The following is a 25900-nucleotide window of genomic DNA, read 5'->3' as shown; positions in this document are numbered from 1 at the left end:
TGGGAGATAGATGCTGCCGAGCCTCAAAGCACAGCAATGATGTGGCAAGGGCAGCAGCTCCATTGGAAACAAAGAACCTAACTTCTTTTTTTTCTTTTTTTTTTTTAAAGCAGGAGTGACCCTGTTTATATAATATAAAATAAAAAATGTGTGTGTCTCTATCGATCCTTTCAATGGAACTTTTTTCTTGAGGTGGTACTGAGAGCACACAAAGAAAAATAAAGATAAAGCTAGCCTGCCTGTTTTAAAGGCTCCTTGCCTGAATAAGCATGTCCTGCTTGCGTTGTGACAGGATAGCGCTGTGCACTTCGCTGCACCGGATGGAACAGGAAGTGGAGACGTTCCGGCGACGCGCCATCGCTGACAGCCTGATCACTGTGGAGCGCATGGAAAAGGCCCGCACGGAATACAGGGGCGCCTTGCTCTGGATGAAGGATGCCTCTCAGGAACTGGATCCAGACACTTATAAACAGCTGGAGAAATTCAGGAAGGTAAGCACTTCTGTGCTATTGTCCGCTGAGAAAGTGTAGGGTTTAAGATTTGGGTTTGATTCTCACTTAGGACCGTTGTTAAATGAGTTCCTGTGTTAGCCAACCTCAACATTGAGACTTTGGGATTGAAAAAAGCTATCAGTAAAGGTATAGTAGGTATAGGTAAAATGAGGTTTTCCATTTTTGCATCTTCTCAGTTCCAGTATTTAGCATTTATTTGAATAGCATTAAACTAAAGTTGCCTTGATAATGTTTGACCTTTTCAGTTTTGCAGTCCGTATAATGTGCTTTTTTTAAAAAAAAATTTAACGTAGTGAACAGAGGAAAACAAAAACATTTTTCTGATTTGTTTGTTTTTAATTAATTACTTTTGCCTTTGGCCCTGGTAGATTGATAAAGGCCTGATTTTTAAATTTCAGTTATGACCACCGGCCACTAATTCAGACTTTGTAAGAGATTGCAGTGTTTTGTTTCTTGGTAACAGTAAACTAATAAACTGATTTTAAAAAAGCTCCCTTCCTAACCAAGAAAGGGGTCAAGCTGAGAGAAACTGACCGGTAAGAAATGTATACTAATCAGTATTTATCTTTCTAAGTCAGTTATTAGCAGTTTGATGCCGTACTTTATTGCACAACATGCTGGAGTGTTTTAGCCCTAAGGGAAAATGCAGAAAGGTTGGTACAACACTGTGGAGCCACATTGAGCAATAGTATTAATTAGAGGTTTGGGATCCAGAAGAATTTCATATCATCATAACCAGGGTCCCAGGGCCTGATGATGTCACTCATGGATGGGGAGGGTTCTACAATTACCCCACTAGGTGGTGCTGTGAAAAACAAAATGCCTAGCATATGGGCTGTTTCTGACTAGTAAAAAAAAAAAATGCCATTTGGTATTTCGAACTGTCTGTGCAAAAAAAATACTGTTTCGTGTTGACATGCTAAAGTTATTTAGTGTTTCTTTTGTACTTTGTCACATTGGTGCAATCTCTCAAAAGCGCAGTATGGAATAGGAGAGGGGTGCTTCATGTTTTTTGCATGTCAACAAATGTGTTAATCTGTTTAAATAGCTGCTGTTTCAGCCCTTCTGTGTGCTGAATTCTCCTTCAACATGGTAATCCTCTTCAGCTGGAAAATATGACACGTCCCCTAGGTTCTTACAAAACACAATGAAATAGTTACCAATTCACTAAGTATACTCTATGCACTTGAACTGTCCTTTATGTTCATTCTTTGGTCTGTTCCACAAAATGTATCTTTAACCTCCGAATGACTTAATGTGACTGTTGGTAGACATTTAACCCTATATACTTACTTTTTCTATGTGTTAATAGTCAGAGGTGTTTGAAGTTACTCAGGCCATTCAAAAGCAAAATCCCTCCCTCCAATGGTACGGTTTGCAGTGGTCAGATTCCACAAACTTAAGTAGACAGCTTTATAAAAATGTATACATTTCCTCTTCCCTCTGCAATCATTTAATTTCATCATGTGTGCTAGTAGTGGGGAGGAAATTCAGTTAGTGCTTTAAAAAAAACTTTATTCTCATTTGTGTGGTAATGAAACCAGCAAAACTGAGCATCCCAAATCCTGCCTGTTGTGATTTTTATACACCTATATCAGAAATCACTTGAGAATGCCTTGACCTAATATAGTTCCACAATTCTTTAATTCAAAGACTATTTGCTTCAGGTCAGACATCTCAGATCTCAGAAACCGTCTTTTATAGATTCCAGTGCCGTGTCTGAAACCATATTTTTCGAAGTGCTGTACATATTTTATATATATATATTTGTGTACATCTCTAGTGTTTTACAGTATATATTTATTTCACTAATTTAACAAAGAAAACAATAAAAACACAGGATGTAATTTGTATTAAACCTTGTGCAGTAGAACGAACAGCCTGTAAAATCCGGTTTTACTTCATCCGGTTGTGCAAGACTCTCTCTCCCTTTCCTATTCTCAGAATGGCAGTGTGGTGCACCATATGAAAACACAGGGGGAACTCATTGCCCTGTGGGATCTTTATTCCACTCACGCTCCGTCTGTTTCATGTTTTGACTGAGCTTTGTTCCTGCTGCTCCAAAGCAGGACTGCACTCTCGTTCGCAGATATTCCCTTGGAATTCCCTTTAGGTGGGAAATATGTACAAGGCTGCTGCAGATTGCTAAACATGAGTGCAGGGTATTGCTGAGGTTAGCTTCAGGCACTGTTTTGTGCTTTGGCTGTTTTTTTATTTTTATATATAAACCTTGTTTTTTATTTATATATATATATAGAATGTATGTGTGTGTATATTATGCATATAGAAAGACTAAACCCCCTTGAACTTTTTTCATGTTTTGTTGTGTCAGTGCCTCAGAGTTTCATGCATTTAAATGAGGATTTTTTCCACTTACATACACACCATACACCACACTGTTAAGGGGAAAAAAGTTATGTTAAAAATACAAAACTAAAAGATCATATTTGGATAAGTCTCCACCCCCCTGAGTTAATACTTGGTGGAAGCACCTTTGGCAGCAATTACAGCTGTGAGTCTGCTGGGATAGGTTTCTACCAACTTTGCACACCTAGATTTGGCAGTATTTCACCATTCTTCTTCACAAAACTGTTCAAGCTTTGTCAAGTTCCTTGGGGGGCATTGATGGACAGCAATCTTCAAGTCATGCCACAAATTTTCGATTGGATTTAGGTCGGGGGTGCTGACTGGGCCACTCAAGGACATTTACCTTTTTGTTCCTTAGCCACTCCAGCATAGCTTTGTCTGTGTGCTTTGGGTCATTGTCATGCTGAAAGGTGAACTTCCGTCCCAGTTTCAGCTTTCTTGCAGAGGGCAGCAGGTTTTCCTCAAGGACTTCTCTATTTTCCTCCATTTATTTTCCCTTCTGTCCTGACAAGTGCCCAAGTCCCTGCCGATGAGAAACATCCCCATAACGTGATGCTGCCACCAATACTCTTCACAGTAGGGATGGTGTTCTTTGGGTGATGCGCTGTGTTGGGTTTGCACCAAACCTAACGCTTTGCATTTAGGCCAAAAAGTTCCATTTTAGTTTCATCAGACCACAAAACTTTTTGCCACATGGCTACAGAATCTCCTGAGTGTTTGTTTTTTTTTTGCAATGTTCTGACTGTTCTGATCAGTGCCTTTCAACAACTTTGTCCCGGAGTTCTTTTGAAAGCGCCTTGGTGCTCGTGGTTGAGTCTTTGCTTTTAAATGCAATACCCAGCAGAGGGAACCTACAGGAACTGCTGAATTGATCCTGAAATCATGTGAATCGCTACAATTTAACACAGGTCGAGGCCACTTAAATTGTGTGATTTTGAAGGTGATTGGTTACACCTGAGCTAATTTAAGATTTCTATTACAAGGGGGGTGGACATTTATCCAACCAAGCTATTTCAGTTTTTATTTTTAATTCTCTACAAATTTCTAGAATATTTTGTTCACTTGGAAGTTGTGGTGTATGATGTGTAGTTAAATAAAAAAAAAAAAAAAAAAAAAAAAAAAAAATTTATGCATTTTAATTCCAGGCAATAAGGCAACAAAAGGTGAAAATTTTGAAAAGGGTGTAGACTTTCTATAGGCACTGTATACTGCAGTAGTGACATCACAATGGAATATTTGTCTAGAAGATTATACTGGACGTTTGACCCATATGACTCCTGTGCACCCCGACCACTTTCAAACTAAATATCTTGTTTTAAATCACTTGACAACACCCACAATTTGTGTTTTTTAGGCACTCCTAACAAATCTATCTCTGTGAAGATTACAATCATCCTCCACCAACGGCAGCAACCAACCAAGCGAACGAGACAAATAATCTTCAACTCTGACAACGACAGAAAATAAAAAGCATACCCCATTGAAATAACTTTTCCTTAACAATAGGTTCATTTTTGCAGTTCAGTGTCTATATAATATCAGTAATGTATTATAAAAAAATAATAGATGGGCTTCAGTGAGTTAAAGGAAAATAATTCCATCTCGGGATTCTGTAACAGTTTATAAACTACATGACCTAACGGTCTCAGTTTATGAAGTCACATAAACCTTAGACAGAATTATTTTCCTGTTAAACCTTACTGGAAGCTTACACTTTACACTTCCACTTTACAGTCCTACTAAAATAAATTAAATAGATTTAAAAAAAAATATATATATATATATATTTAAAAATACACAACTTTTATTAAATGTTTTTAACTGAGAGCCTACGATTTGAAGTTTTATAGTTGATTGCAGCTGGGACTCCAGTGAAAGGTGTGTCCATCTCTTAGGTCCTAGCCCTTGGTTCTGTGTATTCATACATGTCTGTAATGTATTTTGTACTGAACAGTGCTGTCTGAAATGCCACCTGCTCCATCCTGTACCCTCTGCCATGCTGTACACTTGTCCGGTCCAATAATTCTGATAACTCCTCTGCTAGAGAAAATGCCCTCCGAATTAGGGGAGAGGATCCTGAAGATAAGATTTGCCTCATGAATGCTTACTATGTCTATTTTTGTAATCCTGGTCTTCTGCCTTCAGACATTTCTACCCTTCCTGCACTTTTAAATGTCAGTACTGCATAGGAAGGTAGAGTAATGGAATACATTCTAATACACTACTACCTATTCCACCTTCCACAGATGTATACTGTAGTCTTCATACAGCATGAGACCAGTTTAACAATTTCTGTTTTATGCTTTGGTACATCAGGTGGTATTGAATGCATTGATTTTTTTTTAGGGGGTGCTTCATTACAATTTCTAAAGGTTGTCTGAGAGATGGGTTAACCTATAAGGTTCTGTAAAAAATGTAAATGAAGCTGATTTTATAGTTTTTATTTAATAACATGGACTATTTATTTATTTTTTTAATTTTTACTAAAGACACTCGCAGATACTGTTAGATTTTAGTAACCTTGCTATACAACAGTTATCTAAACAGCAGCAGTATTTAGATCTGACAGCATTTGGATATATTTAAATAAATCTCACGTCCCTTCAAGCTTTTTTGGTTTAAAGGCTTACTGCAACCAAATAAGCAAATAAGACAAGAAGGTGTTGCTAAGAAGCACCTTTGACTTTGGTCTGTTTTTCCATACAGGTCCAAGCACAGGTGAGAAACACCAAGACACAGTTTGATAAACTGAAGAACGACGTGTGCCAGAAAGTGGACGTTTTGGGAGCAAGTCGCTGCAACATGCTTTCACATTCCCTTGGCACCTACCAGGTAATTAACATGGTGGTTTTCATTTCTTCAGTTATTTTTGTTTGCGGCTCAGTAAATTGCAAGCTTTGTCCTCTTGGCCGTAAAGTCACATGCGCAAACTCTGCCTTGAAACAAACAGGATCAAATAAAACCATCTGCTTTTGCGAGACTTTAAAAGCCCTGTCCTAATCTGATTTGTAAAAGGACTTGTTGAATAGAAGTATATTACTGTCATTAGGTTAAATGTCTGTCACAAAGAGATACCTGGTACCCACACAACAGCAGAATTGTTAAATAGATTTTGTCCACCAAAACAGTAAACTGATTAAAATTCTTGGTGCTTCAGTGATCTCTTCCATTTATTTAAAGCTTTTAGGCAACAGACAACTGGAAAATTCAGGAACGTCTACTAATCATTGAGCACCAAGTTTAAATATGTTCCATATCATCTGCTTTTTTTTTTTTTTTTTTAAACTATATCTGACTACAAATTAAACCAAACAAAAATTATATTCAGTGACCAAATTCTAAGTGTGATCACACTAGTTTTTATTGAAAATTTTTTATATATTATATATATATATATTAAATATATTATATATATATATATATTATATATATATATAAAAACCATATATATTACAGGTTTTATATAATTTTTTTCAAGCACTTTGGAATACTATGCAGCTAGCTTTGAAAAATGTGTCAACCATCTGGAAGTTTTATAGAAAAGTTTGAAACTTGTCTGCTGAGGGAGATTTTCTCCAATGTGGAATCTTGTGCAGAAAGATGTATTTTATCCCTATGTTGCATACTGTGAAACCAGAACCGCGAAATACTCAAACTAAATCATATGAAAATATTTTTTATAACCAACTAGAGTGTCTAGTATACTGAACAAAAGCCTGAAACAAAAAAGGTATGTCAGTAATAGTACATAGTTTAGTATGTCCCTAGTTTCAGGATATTAACATACTTTCACCACAATCTGCAAAACAAACCTGCAGTATAATGTCCACTATATCAGATTCCATTTTACTTAATGTAAGGGTCTGGAGACTTTGTGCTTGTTTTATTGCATAACCTGATGATCACTCCTAGTCAACCTATGATGTGGTTTTCATTGCTGACAGCAGCATGGCTAAGGGGGCAGAGTGCGTAAAGGAAGCTGCATGTCTGCAGATCTTCCAGATAGAATGTACTGGTACATATTAAATACGTGTTGTCTTTCTTGCACTCCTCCTCCCCCTCACAGACCGCACAGCTGCACTTTTGGGAGAAAACTGCCCAGATGATGTCAGAAATCCAAGAAGCATTTAAAGGTTACATACCGTATGAGTTCACTACTCTGAAGGTAAAAAAAATAACTACATCATTTGTCTTGGCTGCGGCTGGTCTAATCTCTTGTGGGTAAAGGACAAAATTCAAACAGTTTGATCTGAAGGTTGCATGCACATGGGTCGATGTCTATTTTGAACACTAAAAGCAGAACTTTTATTTTCCTCAGATGAAAAGTTTCATTTCTGTGTTGCAATGAATGTCTCGCCTTCTCACGTGGACCTGATAAATATAGCATTTTCACAATCATTTGTATTTTAAAATTAGGAAATTGTAGCCTAAGGGTTAATACTGTAGAAAAAAGTTAATCAAACACTTACTCCAAACTTGTTTCTCCAGGGTATGGGTTCTGATTGTTTCGGGGGAAAGTTGCTTTCACTATATAGCTTGTTTGTTTTACAATTGCACCAAAAGTGCTTCATCTTTTGATTTTTTTTAACTGATTACACAATTGTTTTTTTGTGCAAATAGGGTCTTAATGACATATTAATGTATTCCTCTAAACTATTGTATGATGCAGTATATTGCATTTAAAACTAGTTTTTGTAACATCGTAGTAGGCCTACTTTCTCTTGCATTAAGAGTGAATGAAAGACTATTGGCAAGGGCTCAATTGGCATGTAATTGGGTTTGCTTGTATAGAATACCTGTAACATGATTGATATGACTTAAGCCTTACTGCTCTAGATCTTTGTATTGGAAGGGGGAGGGAAGCTTCCACTTTACACTTCCACTTTACAGTCCTACTAAAATAAATTAAATAGATTTAAAAAAAAATACATATATGTAATGTGTGTGTGTGTGTGTAATTGTCTTTTTGAAACCCTGCTTTAATTTCTGATAATATTGTTTATTTTGCCATTGTCACCATGGGTTAGTTTGCAGGAAATCAAATAAAATTGAAAGATGTTCACAGGAGAGAGCTAAAATATTATTCAGCTTGCTGTGAAAAGTAACCGATAAGCACAGTATAGTCACTTATTGTAACCCAAAAACCATAAATGCAATTTTCAGAAATAGCAACTTTTATTATTCTCTGTAATAGCCGATATACTTCTAGAATGTGTGCATTTTAAAGAAAACATTTTCATGACTGACAGTTTCCTGGTGTGAACATACAGAATTTAAGTCATTGTGAATCAGCAGTGCTGGCTGAGAATTGCCCTCTGTGGAAAGCTGTCAATGTAGTGTTGGTTGCTAAGCAGCCCAAACTTTATTTAGACATTCTGTAAATAAACCATAATTAGACATGCTGCAAATTGGATAAATGACCTTTTTCTTCTTCTTAGTGTTTCTGGGTTGTAGCACACTGTTGGAGGCATTTTTCTGGGCTTGCTAAATGTCTGCATTAAATACGCTGGAAAGCGGTTTAGTTTTTGTGGCTGTCTGAAGTAAAACTCAAGCTATTCTTCTGACTTTTAGCGTGTAGCATCATGTCTCTATCAGGGTTGATGTGGCCATCATGTTTTAATCTATGCTGTTTTGAAGCACAACGTTGGTATAAACTCTCTTTCTGCAATGTTAACTTACCCCCATTGTTTGTAGACAAAAATGGCAGGTATCTGCGTGAAAATAATGCAGTGTCTTACAAAACTGGGCTCCATTGAGTGCCAGATAGTTTTTTGTTGTTTTTTTTTTTGTCCCATATTCAATGCTTGAGTGTTGGGATCTCACACAAAGGTTTTTTCTCAATTTGAACAACCATTTATCTGGCACACTCAAATGTTACTTTAACCCTTTCAGCCCTGAATTATTTTTGTCGAGCTGAAGAATGTGAAATGAAGTAATATAATTAAAATGGGAACTTTTATTGCGTATACATGAGAACAGTACTTTAAGAATTCTAAACGGCGCTTAGATAAGGCAGGACCTTGAGGTCCCACCAGGACTAAAAGGGTTAATGATCGTTGGACTGTGGGTTGAACCGAAGTGGCTTGAGTTAACATTGAGCCATGGCCATGCTTTAAATGTGATATGACCAATGGCAGAGAAATGACAAATTAAGTGTTATAGTACATGTGCTGAAACTAGCCTTCTAAATCTATTATCCACCTAATAAAATATGTCTGATGCTGCCAAGCAAGCCCTTTGATGTATGTAGTGCCTGGGGTAGGAGCCTCCTGCTTTCAGCGAGCATGCTTGGTGCATCCATTGCAAAGCAAGATTTATTAAGTCAGATATCCAGCGTCTGAAATTTTAATGAATGCTGTGAGTTTGTGTGTGTGTGGAACCTGCTGCGATGGCACAGTAAACCACATGAAGTTATTTTCTTAGTGCTAGCTGTCAGTTTGTGCACCTCTGGTCTGATCAGAGTGCACTTATCCTGTTGTCTGAGTTATCAGGGGCCATCCAATGCCACAGTAATGCATTATTAACAGTAGAGACATTTTAAAACATAGGTCATTATGGTGCAGAGAAACTTGTTAATCTAAACCCTGGTAATCCCAATTGACCAATATTAACTGTGCATTCGTAATGAAATGCATGCTGTGTGAAACGTTTACAGCTGTCTTTGTATGCTTTACTAATTTGTGCATGAAATATAAGTATAAAACCATTTTAGTGCAAGTCTACTGCATAACTATTTTTTGGCAAATAATTTCTTGAGTGATAATGAGATTATATGACACTGAATATAAATATAAATTGTCATATTAAATAAATAAATAGATCTTTCTAAATGCCCTGTACAACACTACACTATCACAATACTGCTGCCTCTCCTTAACAAACCCTGACTAAAAGCAACTTTAGATTGAAGCTATGAAGATCCATGTTTACTCTGCAAGCCAATGCTATATTACCTGGTGCCTGTTATATAGTTGGTGTTAATTTAGGTATTGCTTGGTTTTTGAAAATAGTATCGGTGACTTTAAAAAAAAAAAAAAAAAAAAAAAAAAAAAGTTGACACCAGACACCTTTTTTTCCCCCTCTCCTAATAACAGGATTTACAAGATCCAATGGACCAGTTAACAGAAGAACAAAAAGATGAGAAGACGACCGAGGAGTCAATAGCTAATGACCTAGATAAGTAAGTAACTAAAGCACTCAAAAATCTTACTATTTTAAGAATGGCTGTGAAAGTTAGCTACTTGCATGTTAATGACAGAAATTTCTGTTGAAACCTGAAATTGTATGTGTTTGCAATCCCCGCCACCACCACTGCTGCACCTGCCAATATCTCATAAAGCATTTCAAGTTCGATCGTGGGTATCGTACAAGAAAAAAACAACCTTTCCTGCACGTTGTTAGGGTTGTGACTTTATTTGCATGGTTTTATAAATTGCTAGCTATACAGTATATGCTGGTGACTGTGACAGGATAGCTGAGTCGTGATGACGTACCCAGATCAGAAAGCTGACAAACAGACAGGTGCTTGCAGGTGAAAGTGTTGGTGCGCTGTTTTCATTCAAAAAAATAATAAATAAAATGTTTATACAAAAACACTGCTTGCAGAGCAAAATAAGTCACATTCTGCACTGGGTTTTTATATCTCCGTGGTCGACAGTCGCTTTGTCAATAATCGCTGACTGCCGACCACGCGTTCTCACGAGCTGTCCAGCAGAGACGAGCTGCTAACAGCATCTCTGCCAGACCACACTTAAACAGTACAATGATAACATCAAACCACCACCTTTGAATCGCCCATTCTAAAACCAAAACAATACAGTATTTACAATAGATTCACCCATGCTAAATAAACACAACACAATGGTTTATTTACAAGCAGGGCTTTGGCCTGCCCCCTAATTATGTGCAGGGCTTTGTTCTACCCTGCCACAGTGATCGTTTACCACTTGCCTAACGTGACTTTTTAAGTTTTTGCTCTATAGAGACAGTATATTTTAAGTTTAGTCTTACTGCTTGGTACACAGCTCTCTCCTTTTGAAGTTCCGTTATGGGTGGTGTCCAGTAGAAATGAACATTTCAGAGCAATTCAGATTGCACAGTGATGATATACACATTTGAATTCATGTTTACAAACCAAGAAGCTTTTTTTTTTTTCTTTTTTTTTCCACAAAACTCCCAATTTCTAGATTTATTTAAAATATTCGTTAGACCCCAAGCATAGATGCTTTAGCATGGTAAAACCGTAAAACTGCATGTATGAGAATCTGATAACATTTTAGAATTTTAACCGTATATGTTCATTTTTTATTTTTTTTTAATTGTGATGGACTGTGCTCTTCATTAAAGGAGACTTCATTGTTCGTTGTCCCATTTCTCTCACATGGCTGCTTTTTATACATTCAGTAGCCTGACTCTCTTCATCCCTTCCCTTTGCTTTTATGTCTTTCCAGTTCTGTGTTCATCAAAGATGATGTTTATTTAAGAGCGCTATTTAATCAAATGTAAGTAGCTTATACCATTAGCTAAAGGGCTGTCCATAAATGATTCGGGAGGGGCCGTTGTCTGCTGTGGTACGCTTAACCAGACAACCTCTAGGGATCTTTTTTAATTGTTAACATTTTTTTTTTTAAAAAGATTTCTTATAAACAAACTAAACTGCCTGGATTCTATTTTAATGCACTTTAAACTTTTTTTTTTTCACTTTGAATAAATATTAGCTGAAGGTATAAATAATTGGATTAATAAAGTAATGGGTGATGATATTTGCATTCTCCACCATTTTTAGATCAGTGTTTCATAAAAAGTTATTTCTGTGCGCCCGATGTTTGATGGACAACACAACTAAGAGACATCTTGCATGTTGTATTTCAGAGTTATTCAGAGGACTTCCAAAAACAGATTTTCAACCATAATATACTCTGCATCAGATATCCATTATGAATGGCCTGTAAAGCTGTTTAGCACGATGATGTTCTTTGTACAAAATTAGCTGGGGTATCTTCTATAAGTATGCAGCTATGGCCAAAATTTTTGCATCACCCATCCTCCTAGAGAATTAACACATTTTGCATCAATAGTTGAATGAAACCTGCTGACTAATGTCACGTTAACATGTTGAATTACATACTGTAGTTTTCCATTTAATTTTAAAATGTGACATTTTCGAAATCTAACATGAAGTACTGTACTGCTATTATGGTTTCCGGTAGAGTTTTAATTTTTGTAGTTTCTTTGATTTCCATGATGAAAAAATAAATAAAAAAATGTGTGTGTGTGTGTGGTGTGTGTATAATATATATATATATATATATATATATATATATATATATATATATATATATATATATTTATTGTTAAATTATTTTTATTGTCTCTGTCCTAAAATTTTAGCTGAATATCATAGTTAGCTTTTGGCCATATCTGTAAGATACCATCGCTCTCAAGTAAGATTGGGGTAGGAGACCCCACCACTGCACTTCATTATTGGCACATCATGTACACTTATTATGTTAAAATAAATCTAGGTCTGAGACTGTATGAAAACCCATAGTAACTAAATGAATGTACTGTAGGGACACTTTAAAGGCATCTCTCAACCGGAGTAATGTTTCTTTGGTGTTTTGTATTCCACTCCTACATTTCCTGTTTTCTAGAACAGATCAGATGATCATACTATGCAAGTGTTACGGTGTGGGACAGTTGGCCGAATATTTCCATTGAGCTTTTTCCTGCAGTTAAATCCAGTTCATACTATGCTGGTTGGTCTTTTACCAGCAGTTAACCTGTTTAATAGTGTTATTGGATAAATCAGTTTTGAAAATGATAGTTTAGAAAGAGAAACTGTCACTGGCAGGCTGTCATGAAGGCTTCTTTAACAACTTTAAACTCTTCTTTTGCTGGTTGTTGCCTTACTGCCAACTTCATCCCTGGGACCAGGGCATGAAAATAAGCTAATTAACTTGAAATAACCTTTATGTTGACATTTACATTTGCAGATTGATTTCACTGGATGAAGAAAATCCCATGAAATCTGGAACCAATGAAGGTAAGAGGAAAAGCACCAAGTTTTGCCTTTATGTATTTGGACTAGAGAATTTCAGCAAAAATATAGACCACTTTATGACCGTTTTAATATTGCTTTGCTTGTGTGTCATTTTATCTTATTTGTCCTTCTATGTGTGCTGTAGCTCAAAGTGCCGACACCCAAAGCAAAGACAGCGACAGTTCCTTATTCCCAAGCCTTGACAATGGTAAGTGACTGACAACCACAATATCTGTATGCAAAAAAAATGCATGGCCTTTTAGGTTGTGTATAGAAAAATGCCAAATCAGCAATGCAACAAAAGCCAGAATTTATAGCGGACATAATCTTGCTTGCTTTAAATAGAGTACTCGCTTACGTGTATGTGTATTTAATTTCACAGAAGTGTTGAAGCTATACAATAATAACTGTTATTGCCAGGCAGTTTTATGGCTTCCAAACTCAGTACCAGTTGGAAATTCTGGCAAGCTGTAGCATCGCAGCACAAGTGTCAGCAACAGATCATTTTTATGGAGCAGTTTCAATTCAAAATACTGCATTAGTTCATTATCTCACCGTGCTTTATAACTTTAAACACCATAGTAACCATGACCTCATCTACACACTGTAAGGAGTTATAACAATTACTCAATTACTGTTAATTTTACATTAACCTTAAGGAGAGGTCAAAGGTCACAGGCAAGGTGATTTTTGGATCAAGCACATATGGTTTCCTGTATGTGCTCCATAGTAACCATTACCCTATCTGCACTTTGTAAGGAGCTATAAGCTAGTTTTACATTTGACCAAAGATTTTGAAAGGTTTTTAAAGAAACATGTCAGGTGACCATATTGGTTTACACACAAACATCATTTTTGAGAAAGTAAATTCTATTGACAAAGGGCCTGGCGGCCATCTGGTTTTACAAAAGAACATTATTTTTCCCTGTCTGAATTCTGTTGTCCCCAGGATGATGCCTACCAAGTTTAGAGTTAGTTGTTTAAACAGTTTGCAAGCACAAGTAGTTTGATGTTTGGGGCGTGTTTTGGCAAATTTGGCGACAGCCATTTTGATATTATAATTTATTGCTCAACTCATGCTTCGCAACTTGAAGCAGGTTTGAACTGCAGAACTACACACCAAGCACTTGGCTCAGAATAATCTCTGTAAAATGTCAGTGTTCATACACAGTTCTGTTTTTATCAGTTTAGTATGGATTTGGTTCCTGTCTCTAAAGTTGTATAAAGAATAACATTTTCTTTTGCTTTTATTATCCTGGATGAAAGCCAATAATAAAATAAATAGATTATTAAGGTGGTTAATCCCGGTCATTAATTAACAGCATTCATGATTGAGGGTAGACAGGGGGTATTTTTTTAACTGAGTGTAATGTATAGAATGTGTTGCCAAGAGATGTTGTAGCTGATGATTTATTGGGACCTGTCAGGAAGCGTTTCTGGGAACTTAGTTATTAGGAACTGGAAAAACATTAATGGCCAAATGAGCTCCTCTAGTTCATAAACTATAGGCTTTCGGCTTTTAATAGCTCCCTGATGATACAGCTACAAAACGCATTTTGATACAAAGGAGATTTCATCCACCTACCACAGTGTGTACAGGTTTCAGAAACTTAGCACCAGTCTGCTACAACTGAAAACTTGCTTTGACTTCAGCAATTTGTCATTTTTTTTATGGAACAAAACAATAATTCATTTGTATAACTATTTAAAAAAAAAAAAAAAAATGAAATGCCATTTTTCTATACCAAAACTATAAAACTGTTAAGAGACACAACTTTTTAAGCTAATCAGCAGATAATTTGGCTAGGGCCTGGGGGTGGAGATTATTAATTACAAAGGTTAAAAATCTGTGCCTCTGCTGCTGTATAACATTGAAGCTACCACTCTTAACATCATTTTGATTTGTCTCTTCAGCCCCGAAGGACCATTTTGCTGACCTCCAAGAAGGAGAGGATTCCGACAGGAATGACATGTCCTTCCTGAAGGACCTGCTGAGCCCGGGACCTCTGGGGTCTGAGGAGTTCAGCAGGGAGTGGAATAATGCATTTGGAAGCTTTGAGCCCAGTCCTGCCCCAGCATCCGGACCAGCCTTATCACCAGAGCAGCGTTCGAGCCCGACTGGATTCCTCCCCTCCCAGCTCCTCGATCGCAGCCTCAGTGCAACCGGTGATTCTCCCTTGACTGCCTAGATTGTGATTTGCCAGGCTTGTAAACTAACAGTTTCTTCTATTATATAGCAGTCTGGCATCAGTAATATATTTAAAAATCAAATCTACAATGACGGGAATCAGTGAACACAATTTGCCCCTTGCCTGCTGGGATGTGCATGTTTTAGTGTTCACAGTGTTTATTCTTCAGCTTCCTTAAACACCTTTACTGATGCTAGGGGTTTTCTGCTATTCCCTTTCTGTAGGTTGGACAACACCTCCCATGTTTCAAGCACAGCCCATGCAAACCCCTCGGACCTCATCCCAGTCTGCGATCCTGCCAGTGCCTCACCAAAACTTACCAAAGATGCCACAAAAGGGTAAGAGCTTATTGATGACTTTAAAGTTTGTGATGGATGTCTAAGTAAGCTTGATGATGGTATTTTTGAGAGATAGATGTTGATTTAATTAATTATCAGGTATTGTTAAGGGAACAAAAGCTGTCCTCCATGCAAACAGCATCAGATGAGCTTTTCCTGTTAGATTTAAAGTAGTCTGATGTAAAAATAATACAGGCCAGATATGGCCTGGTAATCCTTTCAGTGTAATATGTTCTGATTAGGCTGATTTAAGCCTTTTAGGTTCATTATAAAGTGATTTATTGGAAAATGCTACAGTGAATATGGTCAAGAAACCATTATAATTTAATGATTGTGCAAATTCATAATCTTTTCTATTATAGTGCTTTGGAATTAGACCTAATATGCATAACAAATCAAATGTCAATCTATTTAAACAGAATACCTGGTTGTAGGGAGCCTGGGTTATACAATGAAAATGATGATAATAGAAGCATGCTGATGATCAGACTGGGCAGGGCAGTGTACTACTTGCACTCTCAACACAGAATGATGGTTAACTAATGCTCACAATTCCATTATTCTGTGAGGTTGGATGCTGTCTCACCACAAGGTGGCATTAGGGACTCTAGTTGGATTTTTATTTAGGGTGCACATGGCTGAGTTGTGGTATTAGATGTCATTAAGGTTCTCAATACTACCCTGTCGTACTGTATTTGTATCATTTAAAAACTTTAAAATAATTCCTGCTTCAGTTAGTTGGCACATTGTCAAACCATGCTCTCTTACTATTGAGCAAATTAGGGTCCATTGAGAAGTATTACTTCAAAGCTCTTTATCTAATGTAATGAAAATTGATTTTTGCTTTTTTTTCATGAAACGTATCAGTTTGCAGTGAGATATACTGTAGGTTGCACCAAAGTAATCGACTTCATTGTACTAAAAATGGTTTTGGTTAATAGCCTTGCTGGGAAGGCTGATTTTTGAAAGTCTGTTAAAAATAAATAAATAAATTGGGACAGACACAGATTTTTCATGTTTTGAATATTCTCCAAAAATTCTAATGAATTTTGAACTGGCTGGAAAAAGGTATACCTGGGGTACACATTGTTCCCTGAATTCTTTGGACTTTGAGCTTTTTTTAAAATCCTTATTTTCACCCTGGCACACACAAATCTCAAAGAAATCTTAACTGCAGTAAACTTTAACTAGAATATTTACACATAGATACTGATTGTGCCCAATTTACAAAAAAAGCACATATATTCCAGCAGACAAGACCACTGTTTTTTGTTTTTTTTTAGCCCAGCTCCTTGTGCAAGCGAGCTTGAAGTCTGTAAAGCAGCAAAATCTGTTACCTTTTCCAGGAGTGCAAAGGGTCAAATCAGTCTGTTCATAATTAAGCCTTCAGTTCATGTGTCTTAATAAGCAGTCTGTGTTTACATAGGCCTATAAAGTGGACCCCCATATTGCAGATTCTCTAAAATGTACCTTTTTGTTACCTAATGGTAACATGTGCCAACTGGGGTGAGAAATGACCCTTCGGTTTGTTATCGCTGCAAGCTATTCATAAGGCTAAGCTGTGAATACTGGTTTCAGCAAGGCCCCACTCAACGGTTCGTGTGAACATTTTTGTGCCACGTTCACAAAAGCACCAAGTTACTGGAGGAGTTGTGTTTATTCAGTGGCAACATTGCAGTTTGTGTTTGCTATCGGCTGCTTGCATGGCAGCACGGTTTCAAATCCCCCCAGCTCCTCATTCATTACATTTAAGTGAGCCTGCAGACATCACATGGCACTCTTTCAAAGAATAACAGGATTGTTATAATTAACTTTTCATTAATATTAGATACATGTTTCTTTGTCGGCAATGTGTGTGTTCTGAATTCAATAAACGTCTTCCTATATATATATATATATATATTATCTACACATCCAACCCCACAACTTCCATGTGAAAAAAATATTGTAGAAATTTGTAGAAAATGAATTAAAAATAAAAACTGAAATAGCTTGGTTGGATAAGTGTCCACCCCCTTGTAATAGCAATCCTAAATTAGCTCAGGTGTAACCAATCTCCTTCAAAATCACACACCAAGTGGCCTCCGCCTGTGTTAAATTGTAGTGATTCACATGATTTCAGGATAAATTCAGCAGTTCCTGTAGGTTGAAAGCAAAGACTCAACTATGAGCACTGAGGCGCTTTCAAAAGAACTCTGGGACAAAGTTGTTGAAAACCACAGATCAGGATGGGTATAAAAAAATATCAAAGGCCTTGAATATCTTTTGGAGCACGGTCAAGACGATTATTAAGAAGTGGAAGGTGTGTGGCACCACCAAGACCCTGCCTAGATTGGGCCGTCCTTCCAAACTGGATGACCGAACAAGAAGGAGACTGATCAGAGAGGCTACCAAGAGGCCAATGGTAACTTTGCAAGAGCTACGGGCTTTTATGGCCAAGACTGGTCAAAGTGTGCATGTGACAACAATATCCCAGGCACTCCACAAATCTGGCATGTATGGTAGGGTGGCAAGAAGGAAGCCATTACTCAAGAAAGTCCACCTTGAATCCTGTTTTGAAGTATGCAAAAAAACACTTGGGAGGTTCTGTAGCCATGTGGCAAAAAGTTTTGTGGTCTGACAAAACTAAAATGGAACTTTTTGGCCTAAATGCAAAGCGTTATGTTTGGCGCAAACCCAACACAGCGCATCACCCAAAGAACACCATCCCTACTGTGAAGCATGTTGGTGGCAGCATCATGTTATGGGGATGTTTCTCATCGGCAGGGACTGGGGCACTTGTCAGGATAGAAGGGAAATTGAATGGAGCAAAATACAGTGAAGTCCTTGAGGAAAACCGGCTGCCTTCTGCAAGAAAGCTGAAACTGGGATGGAAGTTCACCTTTTAGCATGACAACGACCCAAAGCACACAGCCAAAGCTACATTGGAGTGGCTAAGGAACAAAAAGGTAAATGTCCTTGAGTTCCCCAGTCAGAGCCCTGACCTAAATCCAATCGAAAATGTGTGGCATGACTTGAAGATTGCTGTCCATCAACGCTCCCCAAGGAACTTGACAGAGCTTGAACAGTTTTGTAAAGCAGAATGGTCAAATATTGCCAAATCTAGGTGTGCAAAGTTGGTAGAGACCTATCCCAACAGACTCACAGCTGTAATTGCTGCCAAAGGTGCTTCCACCAAGTATTAACTCAGGGGGGGTGGAGATTTATCCAATTATGATCTTTTCAGTTTTGTATTAATATATAATTTTTTCTCTTTTTTTTTCTTTTTTTTTCCCTTTAACAGTGTGGAGTATGATGTGTAGATAAGTGGGGGGAAAATTCTCATTTAAGTGCATGAAACTCTGAGGCACTGACACAACAAAATATGAAAAAAGTTCAAGGGATGTAGACTTTCTATAGGCATTGTATATAGTAGCAGAAGGATATGATTTGGTTTATCTTATGTTTTAAAGGGAAGTTATTTTCCCATTTCTAATGCTCTATTGCACATGGTGATCACGGTAACTGCCTTGATTTTGTATACTTGCCGTGTTTTTTGTTTTATAGCTTACTGCACTACAGCATGTATAGAAATCAGGCAGCTTGGGTCAAGCAGTGATTGTTAAAAATCATGCCTTTGCCTGTTAACTGTCAGATACCTAGAAAAGGTAAATTTTTGATATAGGAATAATTTTAAACAGATTAAACCGGTTCGGCGATTTGATCAATACCTATTCAGCTGACTGCCCTCTAGACAGTCACCGCTGGGAGAGGCTTCAGTTTTTTGGTTTTTGTTGAAGCTAGTGCTGTGTAGCATCTTGTGCCCTGGCTCCACAGTGCAGCTAGCTGTCTCTTACATTCACTGTCCCTGAGCTAGGAGTGTTACCTTCCCTACTAAATGGTGATGAAGATCAGTAGAAGACTGCATCTCTAGGATTAGGAGCAGACCCTGGGATGTGAAGCTGCAGTCTTTAGATGTGTGATCTCATCCCTCTGTGGTGAATTAGGGGCTTATTGGAGTTGCAGAGGGAAAGAGCATTACATAGGATTCCCTGGAGGTCATAGATTTCACTTTTAAAAGGGCTCAGCACAGTGCAGTCATGCAGATTGTTACTTTGTCTCTCAATCTTCATAATGGATTTGATGACCTTTAGAAACTGTTGAAGAATGAAACTCATTTGCAAAGGAAAGCTGGTATCCATCATATTTGCAGGAAATAATTCATTTTATAAAAATATTACATCACAAACAGCTATAGATAGATAGATAAATAGTGTCCTCATATAGACCTTAAATGTCTGTGAATTAACTTTTGTGCTGAAAGGTTTGCTATCAGTAGTTATTTATACAGGGCTCAGACCAGAAAGAAGAAACCCATGTGATGTGAATCGTTGAGGAATTGTCACATATGCCTTTTAGGCAAATTAAGGTGCAGTAGGCCTTGCATTTCACTGAATTGGTATCTTCTTGGCTTCCAATAGTAGGCCTGCAACCTGTTGACATTGTTGTCCTGACCCCATAGGTTTAAAAGGAGTTTGTTGTGAAGATGTGGTGAGCCAAGTGTATCTGTATAACAGGCAGTGGTGGGGTGGGAGAATGCACTTTACTGTGCCTGGCATAGCCTGCCAGGGAGTTCAGTTCAGCCTAAAGATATTCTGCAGTTCACCAGCTATCATGGAGTTGGGGGTATTCTCAGATTGCGCAGGAATAGGAGGTGATAGTATTTCAGAGTTTGGTTTAAATTAGTCAATGGTAAAACATTTAGAAGTAGTATTAAACTAAATGTTTAAATGTGATGCCACTAGTACACAAACTTTGCTGTGCCAAAAGGGTTAAGACTTGACTCAAGCTTTGTCTCAGTAATTTGTTGGTCATAGTCCTTTTGAGAATAACATCAGTTAGATTCCTTTTACAAGGAGAGAGTTCTTAACCCCTGAGAGGGTCATCCCACTGTGTGCGTAGGGATACCAATTTATATTTATAGTTTTGAAAAGATTAAGGTTCATTTTATTGCTGCATGTTATGAAAAGTAACAATAAAATACAAGAAGTCCAAATGCCAAAACCTAACATTGTATGGTGACATGGCTGGAAAATTTAAAGTTCATTGTTTTATAATGGCCAACTACATGTTCTGTGTAACGATATGTCTTCTATTGTGAATATGTCCAGACTTGCAAAGCTGTAATCGTTGCGTATTTTAACTGCTTGTGCAGGCAAATACTGTAATACAAGTAAACTGGGCTCATGCTGTAGGATTATGCAAGCAATTTTATCTGTTGGTGTCATGAAAACTTGGGTGAAGGTTTATTGTCTGTGATGTAAGTTTCCATGGCTATGACAGTTTTTTTGCAAATTTATAGGGCTCCAGCATGTTTAGGTAATTCGATATTACATCTGCCTGCTTTTGGTCATTTATTTATCTGATGAAAGACAGTTATACGCAGAATGGTGGCATGAACTTGAAGGCTCGTTTTCAAGGAGGCCTTGTCCCTTTGCAGGAGCGTGAAAGTGAAGCTGCTAAAGGGAATAGGGCCAGTAGAGCAGGATCAGTATCCTAGCATCTCCACATACTCTGTGTGGATGTTGAGCAGATTTGTTTTTAAGTCTCCTGTACTTATGCATTACTAATGATGTAACTGTCAAATCTTTATACCATGGCCATAAAACAAGTAACCTTGTTCTAACACACTCCTCTTTCCACCATATTTTTTATTGTATTTAGCAATGTTAATAATAAGTCATACATGCGAGGAGTTCTATATCTATCTATCAATATCTATCCAGCTATCTGTCTGATGCTGATTAGATCATTAAAATGGTCACCATCATCTAGAGCAGCAATAGGTCATTCCTAAATAAATTAAAATAAAATAATGTACAGACACAAAGGAATCCCAAGCAGTGTTGCAGATGTTGGTTGTTACAGAGTGTCAGAGGTACTATATAAATGGTCTTCATGTTTAGATCAATTTAGTAGACTCTTGGGTCTCTGTCCTTGGTAGGATTGAAGTGCATTCTCAACTCAACTCAACTGACCAAAAACGTGAATTCAGGACGTGTATATTTAATCAAGACATTTCTAACCAGCTTTTTCATCCCCTTTTACCACCCATAGCCTCAAAGAGTGCCCCCCAAGACATGTCGGCCTGGTTTAACCTGTTTGCTGACCTGGACCCCCTTTCAAACCCGGATGCTATTGGCCGCACTGATGATGAGCTGCTGACTGCCTGAAGAAGATTGTATCCCATAGTCAGGGGTGTGTAAGATTGCTGTTTTAACACCATCAGCTCTGTGTACCACAGGAATCACTGTTTTCCAGAGGGGATTACACAAATAGACATCAATCCTGTTGTGTGTGTTTTTTTTTTTTTAACACAATTGCAATCTAAAAGACAAACAGAAATGATCACACCCCACCCCCACCCCTCCCATAGATTACTACATTTAAGACTGGGAGCTTTTTTTAAAACCAGTAAACTGGTGTAATCTAGTAGATTGCTGTTATTTAAAAATAACCTTTTTTTTAAAACAAATTAACAACCTTCAGTATCATTCTCTACCTGTACTATCTTCCTAGTGGTAGAAGATATAATGTATAAGTGTAATGTAGTTATAGGGAAACCATTTGCTAATCAAGATGTTCAACCTTTCATTTTGCAGTAAACCAGTGCAAATAGCAGTCTCGCTTTCTCGAAGAGATTACGACAGTCTTTTTTTTCTGTTTATAAAGAAAGTTAACTTTTTTTTTTTTTTTTTTTTATCCATAGTCTGCCACTGAGAGAGTTTATTCTTCAGCAATTCACTTTGATATGTCCCACCCATCTGTAAACCTAGGAACAAGAAGGTGTCCCCCACAAGGGATGAATTTAACCCTCTGTCACTGAGGTCTCCTTATTTCTACTGATAATCCAAAGAAACACCCACATCCCTAGGAAGTGGTAGTCTTGGTACACAGATGGTGTATTGTCTGTGAGTTATTTACACTTTCATGTGTGTATATTATATTGTTTAGAGATGTGTTTTTTTTGGTTTGTTTTTTTAATTTTTAATTTAACGCCTTTTGGGTCCATGGGGTGCTTTGCTAGTGTGAGGCAAGGATATGCCAGCTCTCCAGGCTTCACTCACTACCACAGGGGTGTGATTCTTGATGAATTTGCCTGTCCGGTCTGTGTTGAGAGTCAGTACAGATTCTCGAATCTCTTACAAAACGTCTTTCTTTTAGGAAACCTGCCTTGATGCAGATGACATTTGTTGACTCACATTTTTGCCAGGAAAGTTTCCAGAATGCATAGTGGCTGGCTAAACATATTGCTTAGTATATTACTAACTTAATGTTTAAACCTCTCTGTTTGTAGATATATTCTATAAATCTAATTCAAAATAAACTTACCATAAATTAATCAATAAAATATTACATGCTAGGTTATAGCATAATGCATTAACTATAACTTGAACATCAAAACACACATAGAAACATTGGACTGGAAAGGCATACCGATATGTGTGTGGATCATTTGCCATTTAGGTTCTGTGTCTTCAGATAGAGAAACTGATTTTAGCTGAAATGAAGCAATGCACTAAAGTAGAAATTGGAACTTGAATAGCTGACATATTAGATTAGAAAAGTGGTGTTATTGTTAAAACTGCCCTTAAATGAACACATTTTTCTTGCAATCAGATGTGTTGGAATTTACAAAAAACAAAAAAAGCACACATCTGTCCTCCCAATTGCTTCCGTGGCCGTGAGAACAGTGGAAAAATAAGTTTGGGCTTTAGAAACGTTGTTTTGTTTTTATTGCCAAAATTAAAGAGATTCATTATTGCTAGGGGAGTAGGTCTTTTGTGAACAATGTTAACCGTTTCCCTGTTTGTTACCAACGGTACATTTTACATCAGACTTGGTAATAAATCTGCAGTTTATTCTTAGGACAGTAGCCTTACTTTTTGTGGGAATTGCTTTTTATTTCATGACTGGTATTACCTGGCTGCTGCAATCTTGAAATTGAATGTTCCTTCCACTGTGAAACAAGTAAGAGGGTGCAGCAGAAGGATGTGTAACTTACACAATGTACTCTTCTGTAATTTATTCCAACACTACCCATTCTGTAGATCATTATTAGCGTAAAATAACACAACTCTATAGATGCACACGTTAAAAAAAGGGATCTTAAATATCACACACACGCAATAAATGTTTGTTACTGCATTGAGTAGTTAAGTGAAAGTGACCAAGCAAGTAGAGAAACAATGTGATTTCTTCAGTATTGTGGACCTTGGATGAAAATTTTACTTCAGGCAAAAGACGTTTTAAAGAGTTATGTTTGGTCATTGATGCTGTTAAGTCATAGTTTTAATTTATAGATAGTTTTTTTTTGTTTTGCTTTTTTTAAGGCAGTAATGGATCTGAAATTAAAGTCATTAATGTTGTGACATCAAATTTGTGTCTTCTGCTAGATTATTATAAAACTGGCTTGCCTGTACTTAATACAGCTAGTCAGTTATGCACCGCAGTTCTGATAGTTTCCTGGCTGTATTACTGTTCAAACAGACAACCTAGAAGCTTGGTTACATTATATTGGTTAAAAAAACAGGGATGATTTAATTTTAAAGGATGTTGTTACAATGTGGGGACAACAACTTGTGTTTTGAAGTGTATATCGAAATGTTTCTTGTTGTTTTTTGTTATTTTGGTGCCTGAAGAAGAAATATTGAAGGTTACAGCATCTATTTGTAAAACATGTTCTGTAGCACTACCTAATCCATCGAACTGTTACAAAAGGGCATGTTTTCACTGTGTAACCACTAACTGTTACCTATACTTGTGCTCTGATGTTTTAAGTAAGACTGGGATTATGTCCCCTAAAAAGTATGACCAAGCGTTGCAAGTTGCTGCCATTTTAAATTGGCACATTTATCGCTTGGTATGCTGCAGCCAGGATGAGACCACCATATTAGAGACTCCTGACTATCCTAGGACAAGAAGTGCTAAAGCTAGTAAATAAAGATGTTTATTTTTGGGAGGATTTATGTACTACTACAGTGTATATTTGCAGGTACTTGCATTTATCCTGAACCCATTTCAAATAAAATGTGTGCGCATGTGAAGATTGACCCCAGTAGTTACCCTGCAGTAACAATTCAGAACTTTTAGGATTTAGGTGAACACAGAATTCTGGGTGTCTATGATGATGATGATGATGTCTATTCTCCTCATTTGATGCAGTTAGTTATTCAACACTGTCCTTCATATTGGAACATGTTTTACAAAGAGCTGACCCTTCATGTGTTTTGTTGTTTTACAATGTTTTGTTGTGCAACTGCAATTTTTAAAGCTGCAGTATTACTTTTCTTTTGTGTGTTTGGAAAGAAACTTTTTTTTTTTTCTTTTATGCTACTTGGTGTTTAGTTCAAATGAGAATTCTTGATGTGCGCCACATTTTGTTTTTTTTTTATGGGAAGGGGGATGCTGCAGTTTTCAAATTGCTGTTTTTCTTTTAACACTGGAAAGAATGTAAACTGTATTCTAACACTTTTGTATTTATATACCTATTTAAATCAAACAGTCCTTGTGTTTTATTTAGATATTTGACTTTGTAAATAATTCATCTTGGAATCTGTATGTGTGTGTGTATGTATGTGTGTGTGTATATATATATATATATATATATATATATATATATATATATCTAGTATTATTATATATATATATATATAAAATGTATATTAATAAACGTAAGCCTTTTCAAAAACGTAAGCCTTTCAGCAATTTGTCTCTAGCACACATTGATTTTGAAAATTATTTAATGTGATGCGACACTGTTTGATCTTGCTGTCTGTCCAATGTCCTTGCCTTGGTGTCTGACTTCAAGGATATTGTGAAATGTTTAATCTCACTCTGAAATGATCAGAGTACAATGATCCTTTGCCTGCAGTGTATGCTGAGATGCAGGGTCTCCAACCCGAGAGTGCTGTAAGTAGCAGGGTTTTTTTTTTTTTTTTTTTCCACCCACTTTTTAGAGTGATAAAACATAGAACAATGACGTTGTTTTTTCAATGTTGGGCTGCAATAAATTGCATTCCAAAACCAGTCTATCTTCATTTGCTGTTTATTCAGTACATGAATACTGGATCCAGTCTCTAGTTTTTTAGGAAATTTGCTTTGATTGTAGTAGGTAGTCAAATACAGATTTAGTATGGGAATTTAAATAAATAAATAATGGTGTATTTACTTTGCAAAATTGGCAATTTTTTATATTTTTGTTTTACAACCAGTAACCACAGATGGTATACTCATTCACTGAATGTTGCGAGTCCATTTAACCTGCTTAAAAGAAGATAAAAGTGAATAATTCTTTGCAAGTTTACATCTTTTGTGTGCGAGTGGTATAACACAAATGCATGCATGCATGCACACACAGATTACCTGGCAGCTTAATGTGAGAAGTAAAATCAACACTAAAAAAAATTGAGA

The 25900-nt window shown here is 36.9% G+C and overlaps 1 protein-coding gene across 4 annotated transcripts in view; it reads left to right on the top strand.

Moving 5' to 3' along the window:
• ical1 (islet cell autoantigen 1-like) overlaps positions 1-25069 on the top strand; it is a 35533-nt gene extending 10464 nt beyond the window's left edge. For 3 of the 4 annotated variants that reach the window (XM_041261632.1, XM_041261634.1, XM_041261635.1), the window contains 9 exons: positions 293-491; positions 5586-5711; positions 6946-7044; positions 9974-10059; positions 12875-12924; positions 13067-13129; positions 14836-15087; positions 15335-15448; positions 21545-22146. In XM_041261632.1, coding sequence (XP_041117566.1) covers positions 293-491; positions 5586-5711; positions 6946-7044; positions 9974-10059; positions 12875-12924; positions 13067-13129; positions 14836-15087; positions 15335-15448; positions 21545-21660 — 1105 coding nt within the window. In that variant the 3' untranslated portion in view covers positions 21661-22146. Of the gene's footprint in view, positions 1-292; positions 492-5585; positions 5712-6945; positions 7045-9973; positions 10060-12874; positions 12925-13066; positions 13130-14835; positions 15088-15334; positions 15449-21544; positions 22147-22196 lie in introns of those variants that run through there. The other variant, XM_041261633.1, reaches the window with a different exon arrangement.
• Positions 25070-25900: the final 831 nt, after the last annotated feature.

The sequence above is a fragment of the Polyodon spathula genome, chromosome 10, assembly GCF_017654505.1.
Source record: "Polyodon spathula isolate WHYD16114869_AA chromosome 10, ASM1765450v1, whole genome shotgun sequence".
Classification (NCBI taxonomy): domain Eukaryota; kingdom Metazoa; phylum Chordata; class Actinopteri; order Acipenseriformes; family Polyodontidae; genus Polyodon; species Polyodon spathula.
The sequence above is the reverse complement of the archived record's forward strand: the minus strand, read 5'-3'. Positions and strand labels throughout refer to the sequence as shown.